This window comes from Juglans regia, chromosome 6 (genome assembly GCF_001411555.2).
Source record: "Juglans regia cultivar Chandler chromosome 6, Walnut 2.0, whole genome shotgun sequence".
NCBI lineage: Eukaryota > Viridiplantae > Streptophyta > Magnoliopsida > Fagales > Juglandaceae > Juglans > Juglans regia.
This window is the reverse complement of record NC_049906.1, coordinates 15,494,040-15,517,592: the sequence shown is the minus strand read 5'-3', so window position 1 is coordinate 15,517,592 and position 23,553 is coordinate 15,494,040. Positions and strand designations below refer to the sequence as shown.

Sequence of the window (23,553 nt, the reverse complement as noted above, 5' to 3'; positions counted from 1 at the left end):
CTGGACTCGGCAACACACGAATAGATCACACATTCGTAGTAGCCTCAGGAAGACAAGTTCTACAACCAACTAGTCCAACAAACCCAACTCTTCCAACAATTTGTAACACCCACTTTCTCTCCCCTTCTTCTCATTCCCACCGCATCTCCTCTACAACACATCTATCTGCAAGCTTTGGTTTTTTATCCAAATCCTTGAAACCTAGATAGAGAAAAAAAAAACTTTGCAAAGGATTTCAGCATCGTCTGGTGGATACCTAGATACCGAGAACTTGTTTTCCTTGTGCTATTGATTTCGATCTAGGCATAGCCTCAAAGTCCTCTGATGATTGGTATCTCTCACCATGGAAAAACCTTTGACAACTTCGTTCTTGTTTTCTTGTGTTCTATTCTCTCTGTGTGCCTCATCTTTTGCGCAAACCTGCAAGAGCTATACTGGTTTCTCTAACAACAAGGTATACAGCTCATGCCAAGACCTTCCTGTTTTGAATTCATACATTCATTGGAACTATGATCAATCAACCAGCAAAGTTGAGATCGCGTATAGAGTGACTGGAACCTCAAGCTCGAGATGGATTTCTTGGGCCCTCAACCCTACTGGACAAGGAATGCTAGGGGCACAAGCCCTTGTGGCCTTTCAGAACATCAGTGGAGGCATGCGTGCATACACATCCCCAGTGTCTTCATATTCAATATCAACATTGACAGAGGGTTCTTTGAGCTTTATGGTGTCAAATCTCTCTGCAACATTTGAGAATAACAATGAGATGTTTATATTTGCGACATTAACCCTTGATAGTGGCATGACAAAGGTGAACCAAGTCTGGCAAGAAGGTCCTCTGAATGGGAACAATCCTATTTCGCATACTATTACATCAAGTTCAAATAATATGAAATCAATAGGCACTCTGAATTTTCTCGATGCGACGACCAAAATACCTTCAGGAGTACTAGTGAGTGCATGTCCTTCCACATAGATAATTTCCTCTTGTTAATGAATTAATTCTGTAGTATGGATTACAATCTTTGCGATCGTTCTCAGACAGACAATATTTGGGGTTCGATGAATTTCAACCGTTGACAACCATATTTTAAGTCCTTCCCTCAACTTTATGTACATGGCAATCTTTTCTTGCATAAATGTTTAACAATACTAACAACACAGATCTATCTATTCATTTTTCTCCTGCTCAACAACATGAACCATTGTTCTTTCTTTGACTCTTCAAATATTCATTGGTCTAATGATTTTTATAAATTGGATTTATCATTTTACAGATTCATGGTCTATACGCGCTTAGTTGGGAAACATCACATGGGGCTAAGAGTTGTTTTAAGAAATGAGAATGGTGAAGTGTTGGCTTGTGCTTGCTTCAAAAAACTTCCAGTTCTTGATTCTGTTATGGCAGAAACTATAGCCTCATGGCATGCTATAGAATTGTGTAATGATCTAGGTTTCAATAACAGTTTTAATAAAACTAAATGTTTTGCATAAGAAAAACAGAGAGAAAAATAAATGCAGAGAAGAAAGTTGCAAAGAATTTGCTCTTCGTATTGATATGTTTGCTTCCCTTTTACAATACACAGAACTTCCTATTTATAGTATTTACATGCATGAATAAAAGAATATGATTCTCTAACTAATTGTACAGAAAATCTCTAATGGAATGACAACTCATTTATTCTAGAATCATCCTTGTTTTGCTACTATCCCTTTGCTGTGAGCTGTGTGAAATTGTGGCTGAGGTGGAATGTTGTGATGGCAGCTGCTGTGTTGGTTCTAACATCCTCCCGCAAGATGGAGAGTGGATGTCAATGACTCTCATATTGAGCAATAAAGAATAAAACAAAGGAGAATGAAGTGCTTTGGTGAGAATATCAGCCAGTTGGGAGTATGATGGTGTGAATGCAGTGGAGATAAGACCCTCTTGAATTTTATCCCGAATTAGATGACAATCTAATTCAGTGTGTTTGGTCCTCTCATGAAAAAGGGGATTGGAGGCAATGTGTAGAGCAGATTTGCTAGCACAATGAAGGGTAGCTGGTTGAGGATAGAGAATTGTGAGATCAGCAAGCAAGTATTTTAACCAAATAAGCTCACATGATACAGTAGACATGGACCTATATTCTGTTTCAGCAGAGCTTCGAGAGATGGTGGTTTGCTTCTTGCCTTTCCATGATATAAGTGACTTTCCAAGAAAGACACAATATCCAGTAGTTGACCTTCTTGTGTTAGGGCATGAAGCCCAATTTGAGTCACAGTAGGAAGTAAGTTGATAAGGAGAAGATGAAGGAAAAAATAATCTTTGGCCTGGAGACTTTTTAACATAATGTAAAATTTTGTAAGCTGCTTGAAGATGTGGAACACGATGTGTACTCATGTATTGGCTGAGCAGATTAATTGAGAAGGATAGGTTAGGCCGTGTGATGGTTAAGTAGAGAAGTCTTCCAATGAGTCTTTTGAATTCAGAGGGATCATGCAGCAGCTGACCTTCATCTTTGCTAAATTTGAGATTTGGATCCATAGGAATTAAACTTGGCTAGCAACCAAGTAAACCAGCATCATGCAAAATGTCCAAGGCATATTTTCTTTGGCATAGTTGAATGCCAGTTGAATTTCAAGCTATTTCCAAACCAAGGAAGTACTTAAGAGTTCCAAGGTCTTTTATTTTGAATTGTGAATCCAGAAATGCTTTGAGAGCAGAGATTTCGTGATGATCATTTGATGCCACAATTATATCATCAACGTACACAAGTAATACTACAAAAGATTGATCAGTTCCTTTTGTAAAAAGGCTATAATCAGCTCGGAACTGAGTAAAACCAAAATGGAGCAATGAAAAAGAGAATTTAGCATACCATTGTCGAGAGGCCTATTTAAGGCCATACAAACTCTTTTTTAACTTGCAAACTTTGTTGTGTCCTTGAACTAAATAACCAGGAGGTATTTTCATATATACTTCTTCTTCCAATTCGCCATGTAGAAAGATGTTATTAACATCAAATTATTGCAGAAACCAACCTTTGATGGCAGAAACAGCAATCAATGTCTTGATTGTTACAAGTTTGGCAAAGGGTGAGAGTGTTTCATGGTAATCAAGCCCTTCTTCTTGGGTGTAACCCTTGGCAACTAAACGTGCCTTATGTCTCTCAATTGTCCCATCTGAGTTGTATTTGATTCGATAGACACATTTTGAACCAATAGCTTTCTTTCCAATAGGCAGATCAATGACATCCCATGTTTTGTTTAATTCTAAAGCAGCAATCTCATTGTCCATGGCTTTGCGCCAGTCTAAGCTTTTTACAGCTTGTGCATAGGTGCTTGGTTCAGTGTGGTTAAGAATAGAAGTAGCAAAAACAGCATGGGTAGGTGATAATTTGGTAGAAGATAAAACAGAAGATAATGGATAGAGAGGAGTAGTAAGTGAAGTACCTGTTATCTTGGAGGTAGATGGAGAAGCAGTAGGCACAATGACCTGTTGATAGTAGTAATCTTGAAGGTAGGATGGAGGTTTCTTTGGTTTGTTTGATCTGCGAGGAGGTGTTTGAATTTGTGAAGAGGTGTTTTCAGAAAGGGAGGGGTTGGAAGAATGAGAAATGTTAGAAGTATTTTCAGAAGTGGTTTCAGAAGTGGGAGAAGTAAGGGGTGATGGGGTATTTTCTGAAGTGATGTCAGTTTGAAAATTAAGTGAAGGGGTAATGTTTTCTGGGGTGAGAGGTGTTGAGAGTGATTGTGAATTAGAGGGGACAGTGACACTTTTATAGGGAAAATCTGTTCATAGAAGATGACATCTCGTGAATGAAAGACATATTTAGTCTCTAAGTCAAGTAACTTGTAGCCTTTGATTCCAAAGGGGTAGCCAAGTAGTATGCATTTTTTTGCTTGGGAATCAAATTTGTGCCTATTTTGTTTTAATGTGGAGGCATAACATAGGCAACCGAATGTTCTCAAATGAGTGTAAGTTGGTTTGGCTTGAAAAAGAAGTTCGTATGGTGTCTGATTTTGTAAATTGAGAGATGGTGTTCTGTTAATGAGGTATGTGGCAGTCAAAATACAATCACTCCAAAATGAGAGGGGAATGTTAGATTGAAATTTTAAGGCACGGGCAACATTTAAAATGTGTTGGTGCTTTCGTTCGACAACTCCATTTTGTTGGGGGCTCTCAACACAACTCTTTTGATGTATAATTCCCTTTTGTATGTAGAAGTTTTTAATTGCAAATTCATTCCCATTATCATATCGAATGACTTTAATTTTTGTTTAAAATTGTGTTTCAACAAGGGAACAAAAGGATTGGAGGAATGGTCTGGTTTGTGATTTATTGTTCATTAGATAAACCCATGTGGATCTTGAGAAGTCATCAACAATTGTTGGAAAGTATTTGGATCCATCATGTGCCATTTGGGAACATGGTCCCCATATGCCACAATGAATGAGATCAAATGGTTTTAATGCACAGTTTTCACTAATGGGAAAATGTAATCTATGATGTTTGGACAAATAACAAGTGGAACAAGAAACACTGTGATTCATTAATTTCAAATGTGGTAAGTGTTTTTGCAATAAAGATAAACGTGAGTAAGACAAATGACCCATTCTACAATGCTATAAATTGTGATCATTTTGAGGAGTAACAGAAGTTGAAATGGGAGAATGATTATAAGGTAATTTGGAAAAAATAGAAGAAAGGGCTGTGGGAGACACTCTGTCAACTGTAGTTGATATAGACCATTGTAGCCTCACCCTTTCCAATCATACTCCAAGAGAAAAGGTCCTGCACATAACACTCATTATTAAAAGAAATGAAGCAACAGTTAAGGTCTTGGATTAATTTTTTGGCTGAAAGAAGATTAAAATTAAACGATGGGATGCATAATACATCTTTGAGAATAAGAGTATTATTGAGTTGGACAGTGCCTTTGTGAATAACATTGGCATGAGTGTCATTTGGAAATTTAACTTTGAAATGAACTTTGATGGGCAAAGAAGTGTAAAAGGATGTGCAGCAGATCATGTGATTTGTTGCACCCGTATCTATTATCCATGGAATGTTGTGTGAAGATGATCTGTGAGAGATTGAGGAACAAGAAGATATACCAAACATGGTGGAAGTCAAGGGATAATTAGAGCTAACTTGAGATTTATCAATGGACTGAACTTGATTGGCAGCTGGTTGTGTAACCTGAGACTGGAGCAAAGCAATGAGCTGTTGATAATGCTCTTTAGTTAGAGTTGCTTGGGATTCTTCAGTGATCTGTTCTTGGTTGGAAGAACTGATTTGGTTGGCATAGGAGTTGGATCCTTTGCTTCGATTGGCAAGTTTATGGCTTGGGGGATAGCCATGTAATTTGTAACATTTATCAACATTATGGCCAGGAATATTGCAGTGGGTGCAGGTTGGTTTTTCAAGGTGTGGATTGGCTTTGAAATATTTTTCTAAAGAATGGCTAGAAACTTTACAAAAATTGCAGAAAAGTTTTTCTCTCTTGTGAGAACCAAAATGCTTGTTGCTGTCTTGGGTGTTTGGAAAATGAATTTTGGTAGCCATGGCAAGAGTGTCATGGATATTAGGAATATTGGAGAGTTGTTTACACTTTTCTTCTTGTTGAACAAGAGCATAAACTTCACTTAAAGTGGAGATGGGTTTGATGAGGATAATTTGGGCTTTAATGTTGGTGAAGGAATCATTGAATCCCATAAGGAACTGCATCATCCAGTCAAGTTGCTGGTTCTCAAGCACCGGTTTCATAGCACCACAGGTGCAAGATGGGATGAGTTCAAAATTGAGAAGTTTATCAAATAGAACCTTCAACTTGGAGAAATAGAGGCTGACAAAGTCATCACCTTGGGTAAGAGAATGAATGGACTGCTTCAATTCATAAATTCGTGGTCCATTATTTTGTGCAAATCGTTGTTCCAACTCAAGCCATAGTGCATGAGCTGTCTCAACATTACACAACACTGTTTTTGATTTCAAGGGACATTGCATTTTGAAGCCAAGTCACAACTATGTCATTGCATTTAAGCCATGGTTCTAACAAGGGATCATTAGGAGTGGTAGGTTACCGTAAGATACCGTCAATAAACCCCAATTTTCTTTTATTCGTAATGAGCGACGAACAATGCGTGCCCAGGAATGATAATTATCAACAGTGAGAAGATGATTGGTGAGCAAAGTCACAGGTCCATCATTTGGATTAAGAAAGTATGGGCTAGAGGGATCTTTAGGGTTTTTGTTGGTTAGAGGAGGAGGAGGTGGTGGGGTATTGGTGTCTGAAGCCATTATTTCTCAGATATCATAACAGTTTTAATAGAACTGAATGTTTTGCATAAGAAAAATAGAGAAAAATAAATGCAGAGAATTTGCCCTTCGTATTAATATGTTTGCTTCCCTTTTATAATACACAGAACTTCCTATTTATAGTATTTACATGCATGAATAAAAGAATCTGATTCTCTAACTAATTGTATAGAATATTTCTAGCAGAATGACAGCTCATTTACTCTAGAATCATCCTTGTTTTGCTACTGTCCCTTTGCTGAGCTGTGTGAAATCGTGGCTGAGGTGGAATGTTGTGATGGCAGCTGCTGTGTTGGTTCTAATATTCAATAGAGTGTTGGTTCTAATATTCAATAGAGTCATTCAATGCTTAAGTAGTAGTTAGAGCTGTTAATAGTGAGGAGGAGGACTTGTCTGCTGGAGGCCACGGGCCACGTTATCGTGGATATCAAAACAATATTGAATGGAAGAAGTGCATGGAAAGTGCAGTATATAAGAAGATAAGGAAATGGGGTAGCTCATTTGTTAGCCAAAATGCTTTAAATTTTAAACAAGAACATATATGGATAGATGAATGTCCATATTTTATCTTTTTACAGGTTTCAAAGGATTTAAATTGTACTGATTTTACTTTTGAAAGATGAAATATATGAGGTTCTTATGATTAAAAAAAAAGCGCGGTTATTTGGGGAATTTTGATGCCTATGGGAGCTGTGATTGCTAGGTACCTAAAGGTGTTCAAGTCTGCAGATCCTGCGTGGTTTTATCTACATGTGGCTTGACAAACTTCTGCCTATGTTGTTGGAGTTGCTGGATTTTCCAAGGGTATAAAACTTGGCAGCAATTCCATTACCATTACCTATGATACCTGTTAACGTTATGTTTCGCACACCTTTGGGTCAGGCTCCGACAACTCAGATCTTCAAAGATGGGTCTTGCACAATCAACAAACGAACGCGGCTAGGGGAGGCTGCCTTGGGGCCGAGAAGCCTTTGATGCCTAAGTCAGTAAATTTTCTTGGAGTGTAGTAAATAATTATAATAGTTTAGGGATCCCAGAGAAAGAGTTTTTCGTACCTAAGATCAGATATTTATACAGTGAGTTTGAAGGGGTAGATTGTGCCAGTTTTCGTGGAAGTCGTATTCCTTGTACTGTTCATTTTGTAAGAGTCTTTAAATGTGGCGTAGCTTTGAGACGGTGTCGTCATTAATGGGGTGCGCTTGCCCAGGTGGTGGAAGCATTAATGCCGCATGCTTCCTTTGTCCCTTCTTTTGCGTCTGCTTTCCCTTGGGTCCGTCCATACCTCTCCTGTCACTATATTGACGATTCCCTTCGTGTTTCGTACCCACTCTGTTCTCGAGGGTGGCTATAGTGTGTCAGGTCATTCTGTCTTGTCGATGCATTGTTGCCCTTCCCTGGTTGTCGATGCATTGGTGCCCTTCCCTGGTTGTCATTTCGTACCATATTCAATTCTTGTAATACATATTATACATACTTATCAACCACATAACTTTCACTTAGCACATTCATTCAAACCTCTCTTTGGAAACCAGAAATTCCACCAACTAACATTCTGATTCACTTATGAAATCCCTCTTTGGTGCAATATTATCACCTAATACTTTAATACAACGTTGTGCACTCGCATACCACATCCATTCATATTCTCTTTAAAGCTTATAAATACTTCTGTAAACCTCATAAAACTTTAACAAAAAGCAACAAAGGGGTCAATCCTAATTAAAAAAGCAGAGCAATGAGGAATCTGGAAGATAAATAACCAGACCTGATAAGAGGAAGTGACCAAAATATCAGCACCAGCCTCCAAGTATTCCAAGTGGACCTAAAACAAATTTAAACAACCCGAAAAGAAATCATGACTACGTCATAGTTTGGAAAGCAAAAGCATCCCAATTCCAAGAATTCCAAGAAAGAAGGAAAAATGGCAGAGAGAAAGGGACCGACCCGCTTGATGAGATTAGGGTCTTTGATGAGACAGAGAGCGCTCCAAAGAGGGTCATTGATGACGGCGCCGTGTCTCTCAACCTGCATAGCGAATCCTCCATCTAATACCGCACAGCCCCCAGCCTTCTCTATCAGATCTTCCAACGACGTCGTCTCCTTCTCGTTCCCCATCTCTCTCTCGGTATGGAGGTTTATGGAATGCCAGCACGTTAGAGAGAGAGAGAGAGATGGAAGGCTTTTATGGGGCCGGAGACAAAGGGTTGTTGGGTTGAAAGGTCTTTCTGAATGTGGACAAAAGTTTGGTCAGTTACTTGATTATTGGTTTTTCTTTTTCTTTTCTTTTATTTTTTTCTTTCCTATTCGATAGATCCAAGAAATTAGATCCCAGATCGGATAAAAACCTACCTATTAAAATCGGATAATCTAACACATAATAGCTTTAAGTCAAATATTTCAAAATTAATAGAAAACGTAAAACATATATATATAGTAACAATTCATTAAATAAAAGTTAATTAAAAATAGATTCTGAATAATATCTAATTAAAAATAGCTTCTATAAATTTAAAGAGGTTCAACTGAGAAGAGAGACGAAGAAAACACATACCCACATAATGGCAAGATTCACATGTAAGAAGAGAAATTTCAACGCTGAAGAATTCAGAAGTTTGTGTGAGAAAGTAGAGAGTAAAAGATATTGGAAACGTGAGAAAGTGGAGAGTAAAAGATATTAGAAACGTGATAAAGTGAAAGGAAAGAGATTTCGACCAACTTTTGAATAAGAAGAAAGTTGTAAAGAGACAAATAAAATATTGTAAAAATACACTTTACATAGTCGGTGAGGGAAAAAAACATAAAAGGATGGAGATTTGAGAAAATAGAGGGCAAAATTAGATGAAAAAATAGTATTCATCTTACAGAGCATTCAGGGGCATAACTATAATAACAATTAATTACACAGAGGCATAAATGGATTAGAAAGTGTCAAACAAAAATACTATTCATTCCTATTCATATACCTATATACGCTTTTAATATATAAGGGATATATATTGTTGGGGTGTAAATAAATCAGATAACTCGATTCAGCTACTGATCGGATCGTTAAACTCGAATTTAATTTGATTTGTTTATTAAATATAAAATTTAAAATTATGATCTATTATTAAACAACACAATTTATATAAAATTAAACCTGACTATAATAAATTCGAATATTTTTATATTTATTATTATTATTTATATTTATATGTATTATTCTTATATCTATAATGAGAAAAAAAAATTGAGAATGAAGATAAGCCGGCACCGATAAAGGGGAAAGAGTTGGGTTTTTTTTATAGATATTTATGCACGTATATATTAGTTTGGGTATACAAAATTAATTATATTATCTCATCTTATATAATTATTAAAAAAAATTTAAAGTTTTAGACAAAATATAATAAATAATTTAATTTTTTTTAATTTTAAAAATAATATTATAATAATATTTTATTTAACTTTTAACAAAACATCTTATCTCACCTCATCTCATCTCATTTGCATAACCAAACGAAACTTTTAAAGGAATTAAAATATTATTTAAAGCAGTTTATATATTTATTAAAAAGCTTTGCAGACGGTAGCGTTTGAAAACAAATATTTCCAGATGAATTTAAGGAATCCAATTGCAAAGAATAGAATTTTTTATAGACTGTCATATAATTTCTTGGAAAATGATAGAGTCTATCCATTTTTTTTATTGAAATATGTTTTTTTTAGCTTTTGTGTTGGTTTATTTCTTTTATATTTAAAAAAACAAAAACTCTACTTGCACCCGGGGTTGGGAACCTCACGCGTACCATCCCTCCACGTGTACAATAATGAAACGGTGCGTTGAAACACCTCCACAGATGAAACACGAAACAACCCCATGAAAAAGAGAATCCAGTGAGAGAAAGCTAACTTGAGGGAGGGACCGAGACTTTAGAGAAAGAGAGTGAGATTTTTACCAAGAGAACAATTGAGAAGGGTGAAGATACTCTGTGATGGTGGCTGACGGAGGCATGAGCTCTCTATAGTGGGGGGAAAGGTTAGGTTTCGTGATATTGACCAACGATGGAGAGAAGAGGAGGGGAGGTGGCAGTTTGGGGGTCTTATCGAGAGGGGCAAATTTCTAGTGGTTAGAGCTGAAGTTGTAGGGGATAGAGACTGCAGGATGGAGGATGTGCGTAGGCACAACACGCCATGGAGCAATCGAGAGGGTGGTGGAGGACTGGGCTTCCGTGGTGGTTGGCAGAATGCTCTGTTTCGGAGTAGGAAAATAGAGTATGTTTCAGTCGACTGCAGTGTGGAGTAAAGGTGTGAGGTGGAGGCCCTAGGCGGTGGCTGGTGGTTCTTGGTGTAGGGTGGTAACGACAAGGAGGAGCTTGGGCAGTACTGGGTGGTCTTGTCTGGTGCTCCTCTAACGAAGGTTAATGTGTGCATGGGGCTGCTTCTCATTTGAGGACACGGAGGACCTGGGCCATGGGGGGTTGGGCAGTGGACTAAGTGAAGGGCTGGGCGTGGCTACTATGGTGTAGAGGCTCGGAAGGTGGTGGTGAAAAGCTATGGCACACGGTGGGGCTTATAAAGAATGATTCCTTGAATCAAGTTGAAGATCAATCAAGTTGAGCATCAGGCATGAAGCACGGCAGTTAGAAAATTACAAAGGATTTATGACTGTTTGACTCTGTAACCAACATAAATTTCAGCCACAATTTTAGTCTTCTTACTTAGAATAGAACCGTATACTTATTCATGTATCAATTAGTGTGTGAATATACAATTGTTTTGTGAGCAACAAAGATTCTGTCCATATTCAATCTTCATCAGGGCTTTGGGCTCACGGTTTGACTATTTCACAAGGGTGGTGCTTCTGGCGCTAGGGTGGTGTAGTGGCTTCGTCGTTGGATTGGCAAATGAGGGAGGAGCATGCGGTTGTGGTTGCTGGGCAGGGAGAATGAGACAGCTTGGGAGAGTGCTCGTCGTCAAGCTTGTAGACGATACCAGTGGGTTTCATTTTGTTTCCCTCTTAATTGTTTTTAATATGTCACCACGTCAGTCGATTCTCCCAAAGGTACCCAACCCATGTACCTATAGCAGAACTGTTAAAAAAAATACAAAAATAATTTAAGAAATACCTTTTAACACATCTCGATAAAAAATAAAAACAAAAACTGTCAGTATCTTTTCTCGATGTGAGCTGACATTTATGGTCATTTATTACTTAATATAAAATAAAAGTCAAAATTTACGTGCTAGGATGATGCTATAGCTCCTGTTGGGGACTTCATTGGGAGTTCTCGCTGGAGTTATAGCATGTGTTTTGATGTTTTTTTAAAATTATTTTTATATAATTTTTTTAATATTTTTAAAAAATAAAATAAATTTAGAATATCATTGAAAACACTTTCTTAATTAGAAAGTAAAAAAAATATTAAAAAAATACTTCCTTAATCACGAAATAAAATAAAAAATTATAAAAAAAATATTTTTTATTTTACTTCGTGATTAAGAAAATATTTTTTAATAATATTGTGATTTTTTTTAATTTTTTAAAAATATTTAAAATTGTTAAAAAAGTTTATATAAAAAATAATTAAAAAAAAAAACAGATAAAAACATATACTAGAGCTCCAGTGGGAGCTCTACCATTATTCAAATAACAATTCTAATGGAATATTACTTTGAGTTTTACTTACATTTTACTTACAAGATTTATTTTATTAGTATTAATAAATAACATGTAAAAAAATAAATTTTTTTATAAGTTTTTCTTAAATATATTTAATATATATATATATTTTTTTTTGCTCAAATACAAGAAGTGCTTTGCAAGATTGTGATTTAAGTGACATGGGTTATAATGACTCAAATATACATGGTCTAACAACAGAGAATGATCAAAATTCACCAAGAAGAGGTTAGATAGTGTGCTAACACTACTTGTCTCACTATGTTTCCATCAATAGATATTGCAACAATAACAAGTTCTTCATATCACTATCATCTTTTAACAGTCATGAATACTCAGACACAACCTGCAAGAAGGAAAGAAAGACTATTTATATATGAATACAGTTAGGGCATCAATATTGACTGCAAAGATCTAATTTCAACAACTTGTCATGCTCAAAACAGAAAGGCAAACTCTTTAGAAGGTTTGAAAACAAGATGAGCAATTGCAAAATACAGTTAATAAAATGGAGTAAGAACAATGAAAAGGAAGCCTTTGAGGCAATCATGATGCATAAAGGAAAGATTTTACAACTTCAATCAAGGAACACGGGTTCTAATATTCAAGAAACCAAACAGATTCAAAGGCAGATTAATTGGAGATTGGAACAAGAAGAAGTGAAGTGGAAACAAAGGTTCAAACAAAGATGGCTTAAAGAGGGAGATAGAAACACAAGTTACTTTCACAAGTGTGCTTCTCAAAGGCACAAGATTAACACAATTAACAGAATCTATGATGGAAAGGTGCAGCTTCAAACTTCTTCACAAGTCATTAATTAGATTTTCCAGGACTTCTTCATAAATCTCTTATCTACTTCAAATCTAGAGGGTCAACAACAGTGTGTACAGACAATGCCAATGCTGGTCACATAAGAGATGAACCAAATGCTTCTAAGAGATTTTGGTTTTTCTGAAGTTCAAGATGCAGTTTTTAATATGAATCATATGAGCTCCCCAGGTCTAGATGGGTTTTAAGCTATGTTTTTTCAACAACATTGGGATATAATAGGTAAGGAACTATGTGAGGCAGTTACTAAAGCTCTTAACACAAACAATTGTGATAACTCTATTAATGAGACATTCAAGTTTTAATCCCAAATGTCAAAAAGCTCACTGCTGCAACAGAATTTAAACCAATAAGTTTGTGTAAAGTGATGTATAAGGTTATGGCCAAAGCAATAGTAAACAAATTGAAGAATATTCTGCCAAGCATAATTTCAACAACTCAGATTGCATTTATATCAAAAAGAATGATAACAGACAGTGTGATAGTTGCATATGAAGCTATGCATTCAATGCAATCCAAAATGAAGGGTTCCAAAGGGTATATGGCTCTTAAGATGGACATGAGTAAAGCTTACGACAGATTGGAGTGGTCTTTTATTGAAACTGTAATGAAGAAGATGAGATTCAACAGAAGATAGATTGATCTTATTTCAAGATGTGTTTTAACAGTTTCTTACTCACTATTAGTCAATGGAATCCCACAACCCAGTTTTAAACCATCTCATGGAGTTAGACAGGGTGATCAACTATCACCCTATCTATTTATTATATGCTCAGAGGCATTCACTCAGATGATCAATAAGGCAGAGATTACTAGGCAGATCACAGGGCTTTCAATAGCTAGAGGAAAATTGCATATCAATCATTTTTTTTTTTTTTTTGCATATGACCGTTTGCTATTTTTCCAAGCAATAGATTTGGAATGGAGGAAAATGATGGAGCTTGATAATTAATATGAGGAAGCATCAGGCCAGAGAATGAACAAAGACAAGTCCTCTCTCTTTTTTAGTAGAAATACTAGGATCTCAACAAAAAACAATATAACTAGTATGGCAGGGATTAGAGTCACAAACTCACAGGAGAAATATCTAGGCCTTCCAGCTTTGGTAGGCAGATCAAGAAGCAAGGATTTCAAGGCTATACTAGACAAAGTCAGTGTCAAAATGAGCAATTGGAAGCACAAATTCTTATCACAAGCAGGGAGAGAAATTATGCTAAAATCGGTCATTCAAGCTATTCCCACTTACTCAATGAGAATTTTTAAACTTCCTAAAACTTTATTGAGACAACTAAACAGCATGATAAGAGGGTATTGCTGGGGTCAGGTAAACCAAGAAAAGAGAATGAATTGGATGAGTTGGTCTCAAATGGGAAAATCAAAAGACATAGGAGGACTTGGATTTAGAGACTTTAAAAACTTTAACCTAGCAAGGATGGAGAATCCTCTTATATCATAATTCTTTATCATCAAGAGTGTTGAAGCTCAAATACTTTCCCAAATCTGATTTTCTTAATGCAAAAATGGGAAGCAACCCCTCCTACATATCAAGAAGTATACTTTCTGCAAGAGAGCTTCTGCAACAAGGGACTTCATTGGAGAATTGGCAATGGAAAGTCAGTGAGAATATGGTCTGATCCATGGCTGCCACAACCAAAATCTTACAAATCACAAAGTGGCAATAAATTATTGGGGGAAGAAATTAAAGTGGAAGTACTAATACTGCCAGGAAAAAAGTAATGGAACCTCCCTTTAATTCAGGAAGTGTTTTGCAACGAGGAAGCTGATTTAATTAAGCAATTACCAATTAGTCAAGGTAATAAAAAAGACAAGTTGATATGGAGCAATAGTGTTAATGGTTGCTTTACAGTGAGGAGTGCATATCATTTACAGGGGAACTCCTACAATAGTAATCAGAAGGAATAGTGGACAAAACTATGGAAGATTCACATACCTCTAGCAGCCAAGAATTTTCTTTGGAGAGCCTGTCGAAATATATTGCTCACCAAGATTAATCTGCAGAAAAAGAATATATTGGATGATCCAAATTGTCCAATGTGTCTTATGGTGCCTGAAATCATTGAGCATAAGTTAATGATGATGTATTGAGCCAATTATCCCAAAAAATTCAGAAATGCAGGTGGTCATACAAGAGTTTTTGGGAGTTAATGGAAGACATGTTCAACAAGTTAGACAAGCAAGAAATGATAGAGCTGTCCTTAACTCTCTGGAACCTCTGGTGGAGAAGAAATCAATTAGTGTTCATGAACATTTTGATAGATCCCCAGACTGTGATACATAGAGTGAAACAATTGCAGCTATAATTATGTACAGTCGAACCAAGACATGAGCATCAAGTCTCTGCAGAAAACAGAATGGCAGTTATATGGGAATGTCCAGCTCAAGGTTTTTGTGAAGTCAATTGGATGTGGCAGTTGATAAAAAAATATTGTAAAATAGGAATAGGAGTGGCAATAAAAGATGAAGAATGAAATTTTTTGGCTACCATGAGTAAGAAAAAGAATCAATGCCTCATCCTCTTCTAGCATAGGCCATAGCAGCATGCATAGCAGTAAAGTTTGGACTAGAATTGGGTAAGAGAAAAGTTATACTCGGAGGAGATTCCAAAACAGTGGTCAATGAACTCAATCTAAAGAAGCAAAATGGAAGCTACTTTGGAATGATTGTAATTGATACTCAAGCTACAATGACAAAGTTGGAAGCTTGTATAGTCTGTCATATAAACTGGGAGGGCAACTCTACTGCCCATAGTCTAGTAAAAGTAGCTATATATGTATTAGATTACATTGTAGACATGGAGGAAACTCCAATGTCTTATTAGATCATGTAGAAAAACACGACATCAATGAAGGATGACGTTTCTAAAAAAAAAAAGGGGTAAATCTTATCGAATAGTGAATATTACAATTTATGGTTTAAGAGAATATTTTGGCAATTTTCTAATATGAATTATCATATATTTTCTCACATGATATATTAGTTACTAAGTTATATTATTTATTGTTTAAACATTAAAATTCGTGTGCTCATTAAAACATAACCATTAAGATAGAAAAAAAATATAGATGACAAAATACAATCTCGACCGTAAATCTTACCATTCGCCGAATAGTGAATATTTCAATTTATTGTTTAAATTGAAGATTTAAGAGAAAACTCTGACAATCTCAAGGTTAGGGCTATAAAAATAAATCGGAGAACCGAAAAATTAGTCCGGACCGGTTGGTTCGGTCTAGTTTTGGACCTGTTCCTCTATTTTAAAAACAGGTCATAATCGGTCCGGTCTCGATTTTATATTTTCTAGGAGCGGACCGAACCAGACCGGTTCGCATATTTATATATTTTTAATTAATTCTTGATATTATATATAATGGTTTTAATATTATATACAATTTTTATAAATTATAATTATATATGAAATAATGTTAAATTATAATTTATAACTTAAAATTTTAATCTTAAACATGAACATTTATTTGATTATATGTTTTAAATATAAAATATATATTAATTACATTTTATGGCTTAATAAATTCTCAACATATTCTTTTTGATAAATATATTAGTAATACTAATATACATTAGTATATTAGTTACTATATTCTCACTAACATATAGTCATAGTACTATACCAATAATATTACTATATACTAATACTATTAGTGTATTACTAATATTCATATATATATATATGTATATATTAATATATATCATAGATTCATAGTATACTATATAAATATCATAGTATAATATACTATATATCCTTGGCCTCTCAAATATCACAGCCCTGCCCTCTCTCACGCAGCCATCAACAACCTGTGACAGTCCCCACCGGTCCACCCCCACAGGCATTAATCGACACGGTAAGCCTCACTCTCTTCACCCTTCGTATTCTCTCTCTTTGTATAAAATGTGAATCTGTTATCTGTGTAATTTTGTAACGAATGATTGGATGAAACTGTAAATTTGTGATTATATGTAGGTCGGAGAAATTCAAGGAGACCCATATTATGTTCTGTTTCTGTTATATGAATATTAGCAATTACCATTTTGGTTGTAGCAATAAATGTTTCTGTTAGCAATTGAATATTAGCAATTATGTTGTGTTTATGTTATATGAATGGAATATTAAAAATAAATTCTAGAAATTAGCATTTTTATTCTTTTGACAATTTGACAGATTGAAGTTTGAGTTACTATCCAACAATCTTTTAATTTCTTTTGTATATGAATCTATCTTTAATTTATATTATTAGTGTTATTATTTTAGGGAGTCTGTAATTTATCTTTAACATCGTAGTGTTTCTTTGTGTTATAATAAAATTGACAACATTGATTATAATAAAATTGGTGTGTCTATTATCTCTATAAAAAAAAAAAATATATATATATATATATATATTTGTGACAACAATTTGTAGAAAACCTCAATTCAATTCATCCCGCATGTACATGCAAGGCAACCCCTTTTCCGTGACTCCTTTTCCAAAGACACTCACTCACTGGAAATAATAGCAGTACTCAACTGGACATATTTTGTACACTTATATATATTTTGATAATGCATAGAGAGTCTCCATAAAGTCAGCTTAGAAAGTTATTAGGTTCCTAAGCAACTCTTTCACTGGCTGTGCCTTTGCCTATCCCCCAGAATTATGTTGTTTACATTAACATAACTGTGTCGTGCGACAGGAATCAGCAAACCCAAATGTTATTTCATAGAAGGCTCTACTCCAGTAACTGCCCAAAAAAACATTGAGAATCAGGGAAAGATGCTTATGAATTTTGGACCAAGATAAAATAGATTTTCTGCAGTCAATAAGAACATATTTAGGGATTTTGGACCAAGTTATTTAGTGATGCAATAATTCAAATTATTTTTGACTTTGCAATTAAAATTAATGTTGGTGTTGTTTATGCATTTATTTATTTAGGGATTTCCTTTGTATTTATGTATCTTCCTTCCATTCTCACACTACATCTTCTAAGCCACAACTGCCAAGTGACTATAGATGTGATTATACCGATTAATTGACCCTTCATAGTGGACAAGGAAGCTTTATTAAACCAGACTTGCACCAACTCGTACCAGCTTTGAAACTGTCTCCAAGGCATCCCTACCTGTTTGGCACATCTCTCCCATACTACCTTAGCCACCTCACCCATAGCCAATACATGATTAAGATTCTCATATCCTCCTCTTTCACAATAGTTACACTTTGATACAATAGGGATGCCTGTACGTCGAATGCGATCATCCACACTTAACGCATTATTAACACTTTTCCACATAGTTGTAGAAATATTTTTGGGGAGACTCCATAAAGCCCAATTAAGCTTAGGAGCTTTGACCCTCACAACCTCCCAAGCACTTTTTGTAGTAAAGATCCCATCCTCCTTAGCTGTCCAGACAAGCATATCCACTCCCTCTTTTTGGCGACTCAATAACTGAAGAATTTCACCTGCCTTCTGGTTTCCAACAAGACTAATTAAAAGATTCATGTTCCAACCACCATTCAGCCTGCATTCTTTCAACTTTAGGCCTGGACTACCATTAATCGGCATAGTCTCCCCAAGAGTCTTTGCTCCCAACCACTTATCAAACCAAAAGGATACCAAATCCTCTCTCTGTCTCCACTTCGAATTCTCTAGAATGGACGGAACACTCCTTAACACCAACTTCCAAAATTGACTTCCTTTATTCAGATTTATTAAGGAAACGTGATCATTTTTCACATATTTTGTCTCAAGGAACCTTGACCACAAAGAATTCTCAATTAATAGCCTCCATGTAAATTTCATATGTAGAGCTTTTTGCGTATCCTGTAGAACCTGTACCCCAATGCCTCTTTCCTCTACGGGCTTACACATTTTATCCCAAGCTCTCCAATGCGTTTTTGATTTCCCATCCTTATAACCCCCAAAAAAATCACTGAGGCATTTAGTGATATTTGCTGTGATAGATTTTGGTATTTGCAAGATGGACAGAAGATGGATAGGGATACTACTAAACACATGCTTGATAAGCAATAATCTAGCTCCACTAGACAATAATCGAGCCAACCAACCTCCTATTTTCTCCCGGACCTTCCCCACCAACTCTTGGAAGTGAGCAGCCTTTAATCTTCCAGCTATGATAGGTAGCCCCATATACTTGAAAGGTAGAGATCCCTCTGAAAACCCGTGATTCCCAAGAGCTCCCTTCGCCTTGAAGGGGAGATATAATTAGAAAAAAACACATAAGAATTTTCTTTACTCACCCTTTGTCTTGACCAAGCTTCATATACCGCAAGCGTCTCAGAAATGGTGCGAAGAGATCCTTTACTACCATTTGAAAAAATCACAATGTCATCCATTTACAATAAGTGGGAAATAAGAGGAGCCTCTCTAGGGCGATAAAATGGAGATAGGATCCCCTTGTCTCAGACCACGGCCCCCTTGAAAATAACCTTTTGGAGTACCGTTCATTACCATAGAAAATCAAGGGGAGGAAATGTAGTGTTGAACCAAACTACAAACTTGCTCAAAAAATTCGAACGCTGACAAGACATGAATTAGATACTTCCAATCAACACTATCATACGTTTTAGCCATGTCAATTTTCAAGACAACATTCCCACCTCTAACAGGCTTATTAATAGACTGTACCACCTCCTGTGTCAAACTAATGTTCTAAAAAATACTTCTACCTTAAATAAAATCTCCTTTCTCTTGAGAAACAATTTGTGGCAGCAAAGAGGATAGCCGACCCACTAATATCTTCGTGCAGATTTTATAAAAAACCGAACAAAGACTTATGGATCGGAATTTATCAAAACCTTTCGGGTTCTCAATCTTTAGAATTAGTACCAAAAATGAAGAATAGAACAATCTGGGCAGGGGGTTACCTCTAAACAAATCATGAACAACAGTTACTACATCAGCAACGACAATCTCCCAACAGGGTTTGTAGAATCTTGAGCCAAACCCATCCAAGCCTGGACTGCTATTACCAGGAATGGAAAAAACATATGATTTTATCTCTTGGATTGAAGGAAGCTCAAGCATCTATTGGTTATCCAAAGAACTCACCACAATATCAACAATACAAGATAAATCAGGTAAATCTCGAGATGGAGAAGCTGCCAGGAAATTTTGAAAATATTCAACAGCCCCCAAATGAATTTCTTCTGGGGACTTCAACCATCTATCTTCCCCTATTTTCATCTCCCTTACCATCCTATAGTTTTTTGAAGACAAAGCACGAAAAATTTGAGAGTTACCTTCCCCCTTCTCAAGCCGTTTTTGTTTGGCTTGTTAAGCAAGATGAGTCTCTTCCCTACTAGCCCATGTATGCAACTCAGCCTTTGAAGCCAACAAATCAAGTTCCACATCTTCAGAGAATTGAATCTGAAGTCATTCTTCCAAACCAACTATCATCTCCTCAAGCTATTGAAGATGAGAGCTTGTCCAACGAAACACTTATTTATTCCATCTCCTCAACACCCCTTTTAGGAATTTTAATTTCTTTTCCAGCCTAACCATGCCATGGCCAAACTGATTTTTACCCCAAGCATCATGCACACAATTATGAAATAGATCATGAGAAGTTCACATTTGTTGGAACTTAAAAGGAATACACCCATATGGCTGATTTCTTTGCTCCATAGATACCACCAATGGCGAATGATCCGAACCTTTTCTCGACAAGTAAGAAAGCAACACACTTGGAAAATCTAACAACAAAGAAGAATTAACCAAAGTCCAATCCAGTCTTGCCCAACTTCGAGCTCTACCTTGTTGCCCATTGCACCATGACATCATATTACCTTCATGATTCACTTCAACCAATCCCACTGCATCAATGAAATCATTAAATTCCCCCATAGCAATAGTCGGTCTAGGCCTCCCTCCAATCCTCTCACCATCATTACGAATGATATTAAAATCACCCATGATGATCTAATGTGTTACTAGTACGCACTCTGCTCAAATCTTCTCAAAGCCTTCTACGATCCAGATACAAGCATTTAGCATAAACAGAAGTAATAAACACTAGCTTTTCCCTCTCTTTAGCTAATAGTGTAATGCTTTGCCCCGTAATACAAGTCACAACTACACTCCTATTGACCTTCCACAGCACCCAAAATTTCCCTCCATCTCCCTCATTTGAAATACATCCCCCAAAATCCGTACTTTGTCGAGTTCAACTCATACAATGCTCACCACAAACAGTTCAGCAATCGCAACCACTCTTTGTTTATAGCTCTTTATAATCTTTAACAAGTGTTTTCTAGAACCAGTCCCCCTTAAATTCCAATACATTATGGATTCATTAGTCCAATTTGTAGGGCCTGCTCTTGACCCTAATAGAACTCCTCTTTTTTGTTTCCACGTCCCCTTCTTTATCTGAGCAAATATCATGGTCTTTTTGAAGATGCACTAAGTCATTTAACCCTTTAGAATTTGAGAGAGAGCACCTTACCTCAGAAAGCAACAAATCTCCCTCCTGTGTGTCTATAGCATCTGCATGTGAGCCTTCCACCTGTTGTTCAGCTTGAAGACCAGCCAAGTTAAGCTCCAAAGGAGCACCATCTTTCTGCAATAGGACAGGGTAACCAGTCGCCAACTCTGTTCTAGGACAACCATGTTCACCAAGGTTTTCACCTTCCTGCTCTAGTTCTCTCTCTCTCTCTCTCTCTCCCCCCCCCCCCCCTCCCTCCCTCTTCTATTTCTTCAATCAATATAATGTCTCCCTTTTTCACACCTTCCTTATCCAAGCACAAATTTGTTCCTTCCAAGTCCATGTCTTTTTGCACACCTGTATCTCCAAGCAGAGCAACATCATATCCAGTTCTGGGTTCATCTATAAGAACTACATTTTGCGCTTCCAATTATGGGTTTATTTCTAGATTTCCATCCACCTTATCCCCTACCGTAGAGACTTTCTTCTCTCATTGTCGCCCACCAAGTCCTGCCCTCTGCTTTCCCACTTCACCATTTCTAGAATCTACCTCTGACTTTTTACACATACTGGCATTATGCCCTTGCATATTACAACAACGGCAATATGCTGGTAGAGTCTCATAAATCACAGGTTGATAACATCTTAGAGGAGCCCTCGGAATACCAATCCAAATACCCTCAATTGGTTTTAGCGATGCATCCATTTCAATGCATACTCTTGCTCCATCTATTCGAGTAGCACACCTCATGCAGTTATCACTTCGTAAATATTTCGCCAATGGCAAAACAAGATTTCGAATAAAAGCCTCGTGGAAGAAATTTGGAGGCAAACCAGGAAAAAAAAATACCCAAATAGGGACTAAGGATGGTTCCTTTTCTTCTGAAAAATCAATAGACCATTTGAATAAACGATAAGGCATACCTTCAATATCACAGGCCTCCTGAGCTAAGGTTTTGCAAAAATCCTCCTCTCTTGCAAATCTGAGAAAAACATGTTGTGGAATCCGCATGCTGGAGATGATAGGTTGAGAAACAAGCCCCCACCGATTACGAATAAACATTTGGATTACATCCAAAGATGGATGCTAGCGGAGAAATTTCAACACCAAAGAGAATCGAAATGGCTGTGCAGATCGCTCCACTTCAGGTAGCGGAAGCGGGGCTTGAGAGACCATTTCTGCAAAGGAACGAAGTCTAGGCGAAACCAGGGGACCCTTTGGGGCCCTAGCGGCTGGCATTTTCACCATTTGTTTTTTTTTAGCAAAGAGGCTTTCCATTGTGAATAATCTTGACACTTGTTTTCATAAGACCAATTGTACACAATCGAACCCGTTAGTCCACTAAACCACAGAGAATCTTTGAGGAGGGGAAGATCAACTCAGAAGGTTAGAATCGTGACTGAGATGGAGGGAGATGGAGGGAGAGGGATTAGGGTAGAGACGAAAAAGGAGGGGTGCGGATCTTGTCCTCATGTTGTCCTTGAGGATGTTTGGGAAATGAAATGAGATGATAATTTTATAAATAATAATAAAATAATTTGTAAATAATAGTGAGATAATTTGAGTTAAATATTTATTAAGTTTTGAAAAAAAAGGAGAGAGAAAAAGTTAAATAAAAGATATTATAAAATTAAAATATTATTATAATATAATTCTTATTTTGAAATTTAAAAAAAAAATTTGAATTATTTTTTGTTTTTCTATTTAAAAATTTGAGAAAGTTGTAATGATTAGTTTGAAAGAATTTATATTTAAATGATGTTTGAAAAGAAATTGAGATTTGAATAAAATGAGATAAGTTGAGATGAGATGAGATTTGTTTATAAACATCTGTTAAATTAATATTATTCAAAATAATAATAATAATAATAATAATAATAATAATAATAGAGTATTGCTAATATGCCTCCATAATTATACCGTTCATTTTGTCACATTAATGTGGTGCCACATGGCTTATCAAAAAAATAAAATATATATATATATATATATTCAAAACAAAATGCTGAAAATATAAAAAGAGAAAGATTGAAATCCTAAATTTTCTTTATCCTTTTTATGTTTCTATTTTTTATTTTCTTAATTCTTTTTAATAAATCACATGGTGTCACTTCAATGAATAAAAGTGAGCCATATGATTGAAGTGACATAGTTGTATTTCTCACAGTATTAATGATTTTTATATGAGAAAAGTTTTATAAAAAACTAATTACCCAAAAAAAAAAAAAATCAGTTTTATAATTTTGCCCACCAAATTGATGCTCCTCTATTTCTTGTAATAAAGCATTCATCAGAATTTA

General features: G+C 36.0%; 1 protein-coding gene and 1 pseudogene across 1 annotated transcript; one reads left to right on the top strand and one right to left on the bottom strand.

Annotated features, from left to right (window-relative positions):
* The first annotated feature begins 343 nt into the window (after positions 1-343).
* LOC109021050 lies at positions 344-7,155 on the top strand (annotated as a pseudogene).
* Positions 7,156-7,613: 458 nt separating this feature from the next.
* LOC118348787 (homocysteine S-methyltransferase 1-like) lies at positions 7,614-8,435 on the bottom strand. The gene is made up of 3 exons (XM_035691293.1): positions 8,246-8,435; positions 8,067-8,123; positions 7,614-7,695 (listed from the first exon to the last, which is right to left on the bottom strand). Exons 1-3 carry the CDS (start codon positions 8,414-8,416, stop codon positions 7,657-7,659), a joined length of 267 nt encoding a protein of 88 aa, XP_035547186.1. The 5' UTR covers positions 8,417-8,435; the 3' UTR covers positions 7,614-7,656.
* Between the last annotated feature and the right edge of the window lie 15,118 nt (positions 8,436-23,553).

Bases quoted from the DNA above. Each gene is read 5' to 3' on its own strand.
- LOC118348787 (XM_035691293.1), bottom strand. From the start codon at position 8,416: ATGGGGAACGAGAAGGAGACGACGTCGTTGGAAGATCTGATAGAGAAG. The intron at 8,124-8,245 runs GTCGGTCCCTTT...AATTTGTTTTAG, and splicing joins ACCCTAATCTCATCAAGCGG to GTCCACTTGGAATACTTGGA. The intron at 7,696-8,066 runs GTCTGGTTATTT...ATCGACAACCAG, and splicing joins TGGTCACTTCCTCTTATCAG to GGAAGGGCAACAATGCATCG.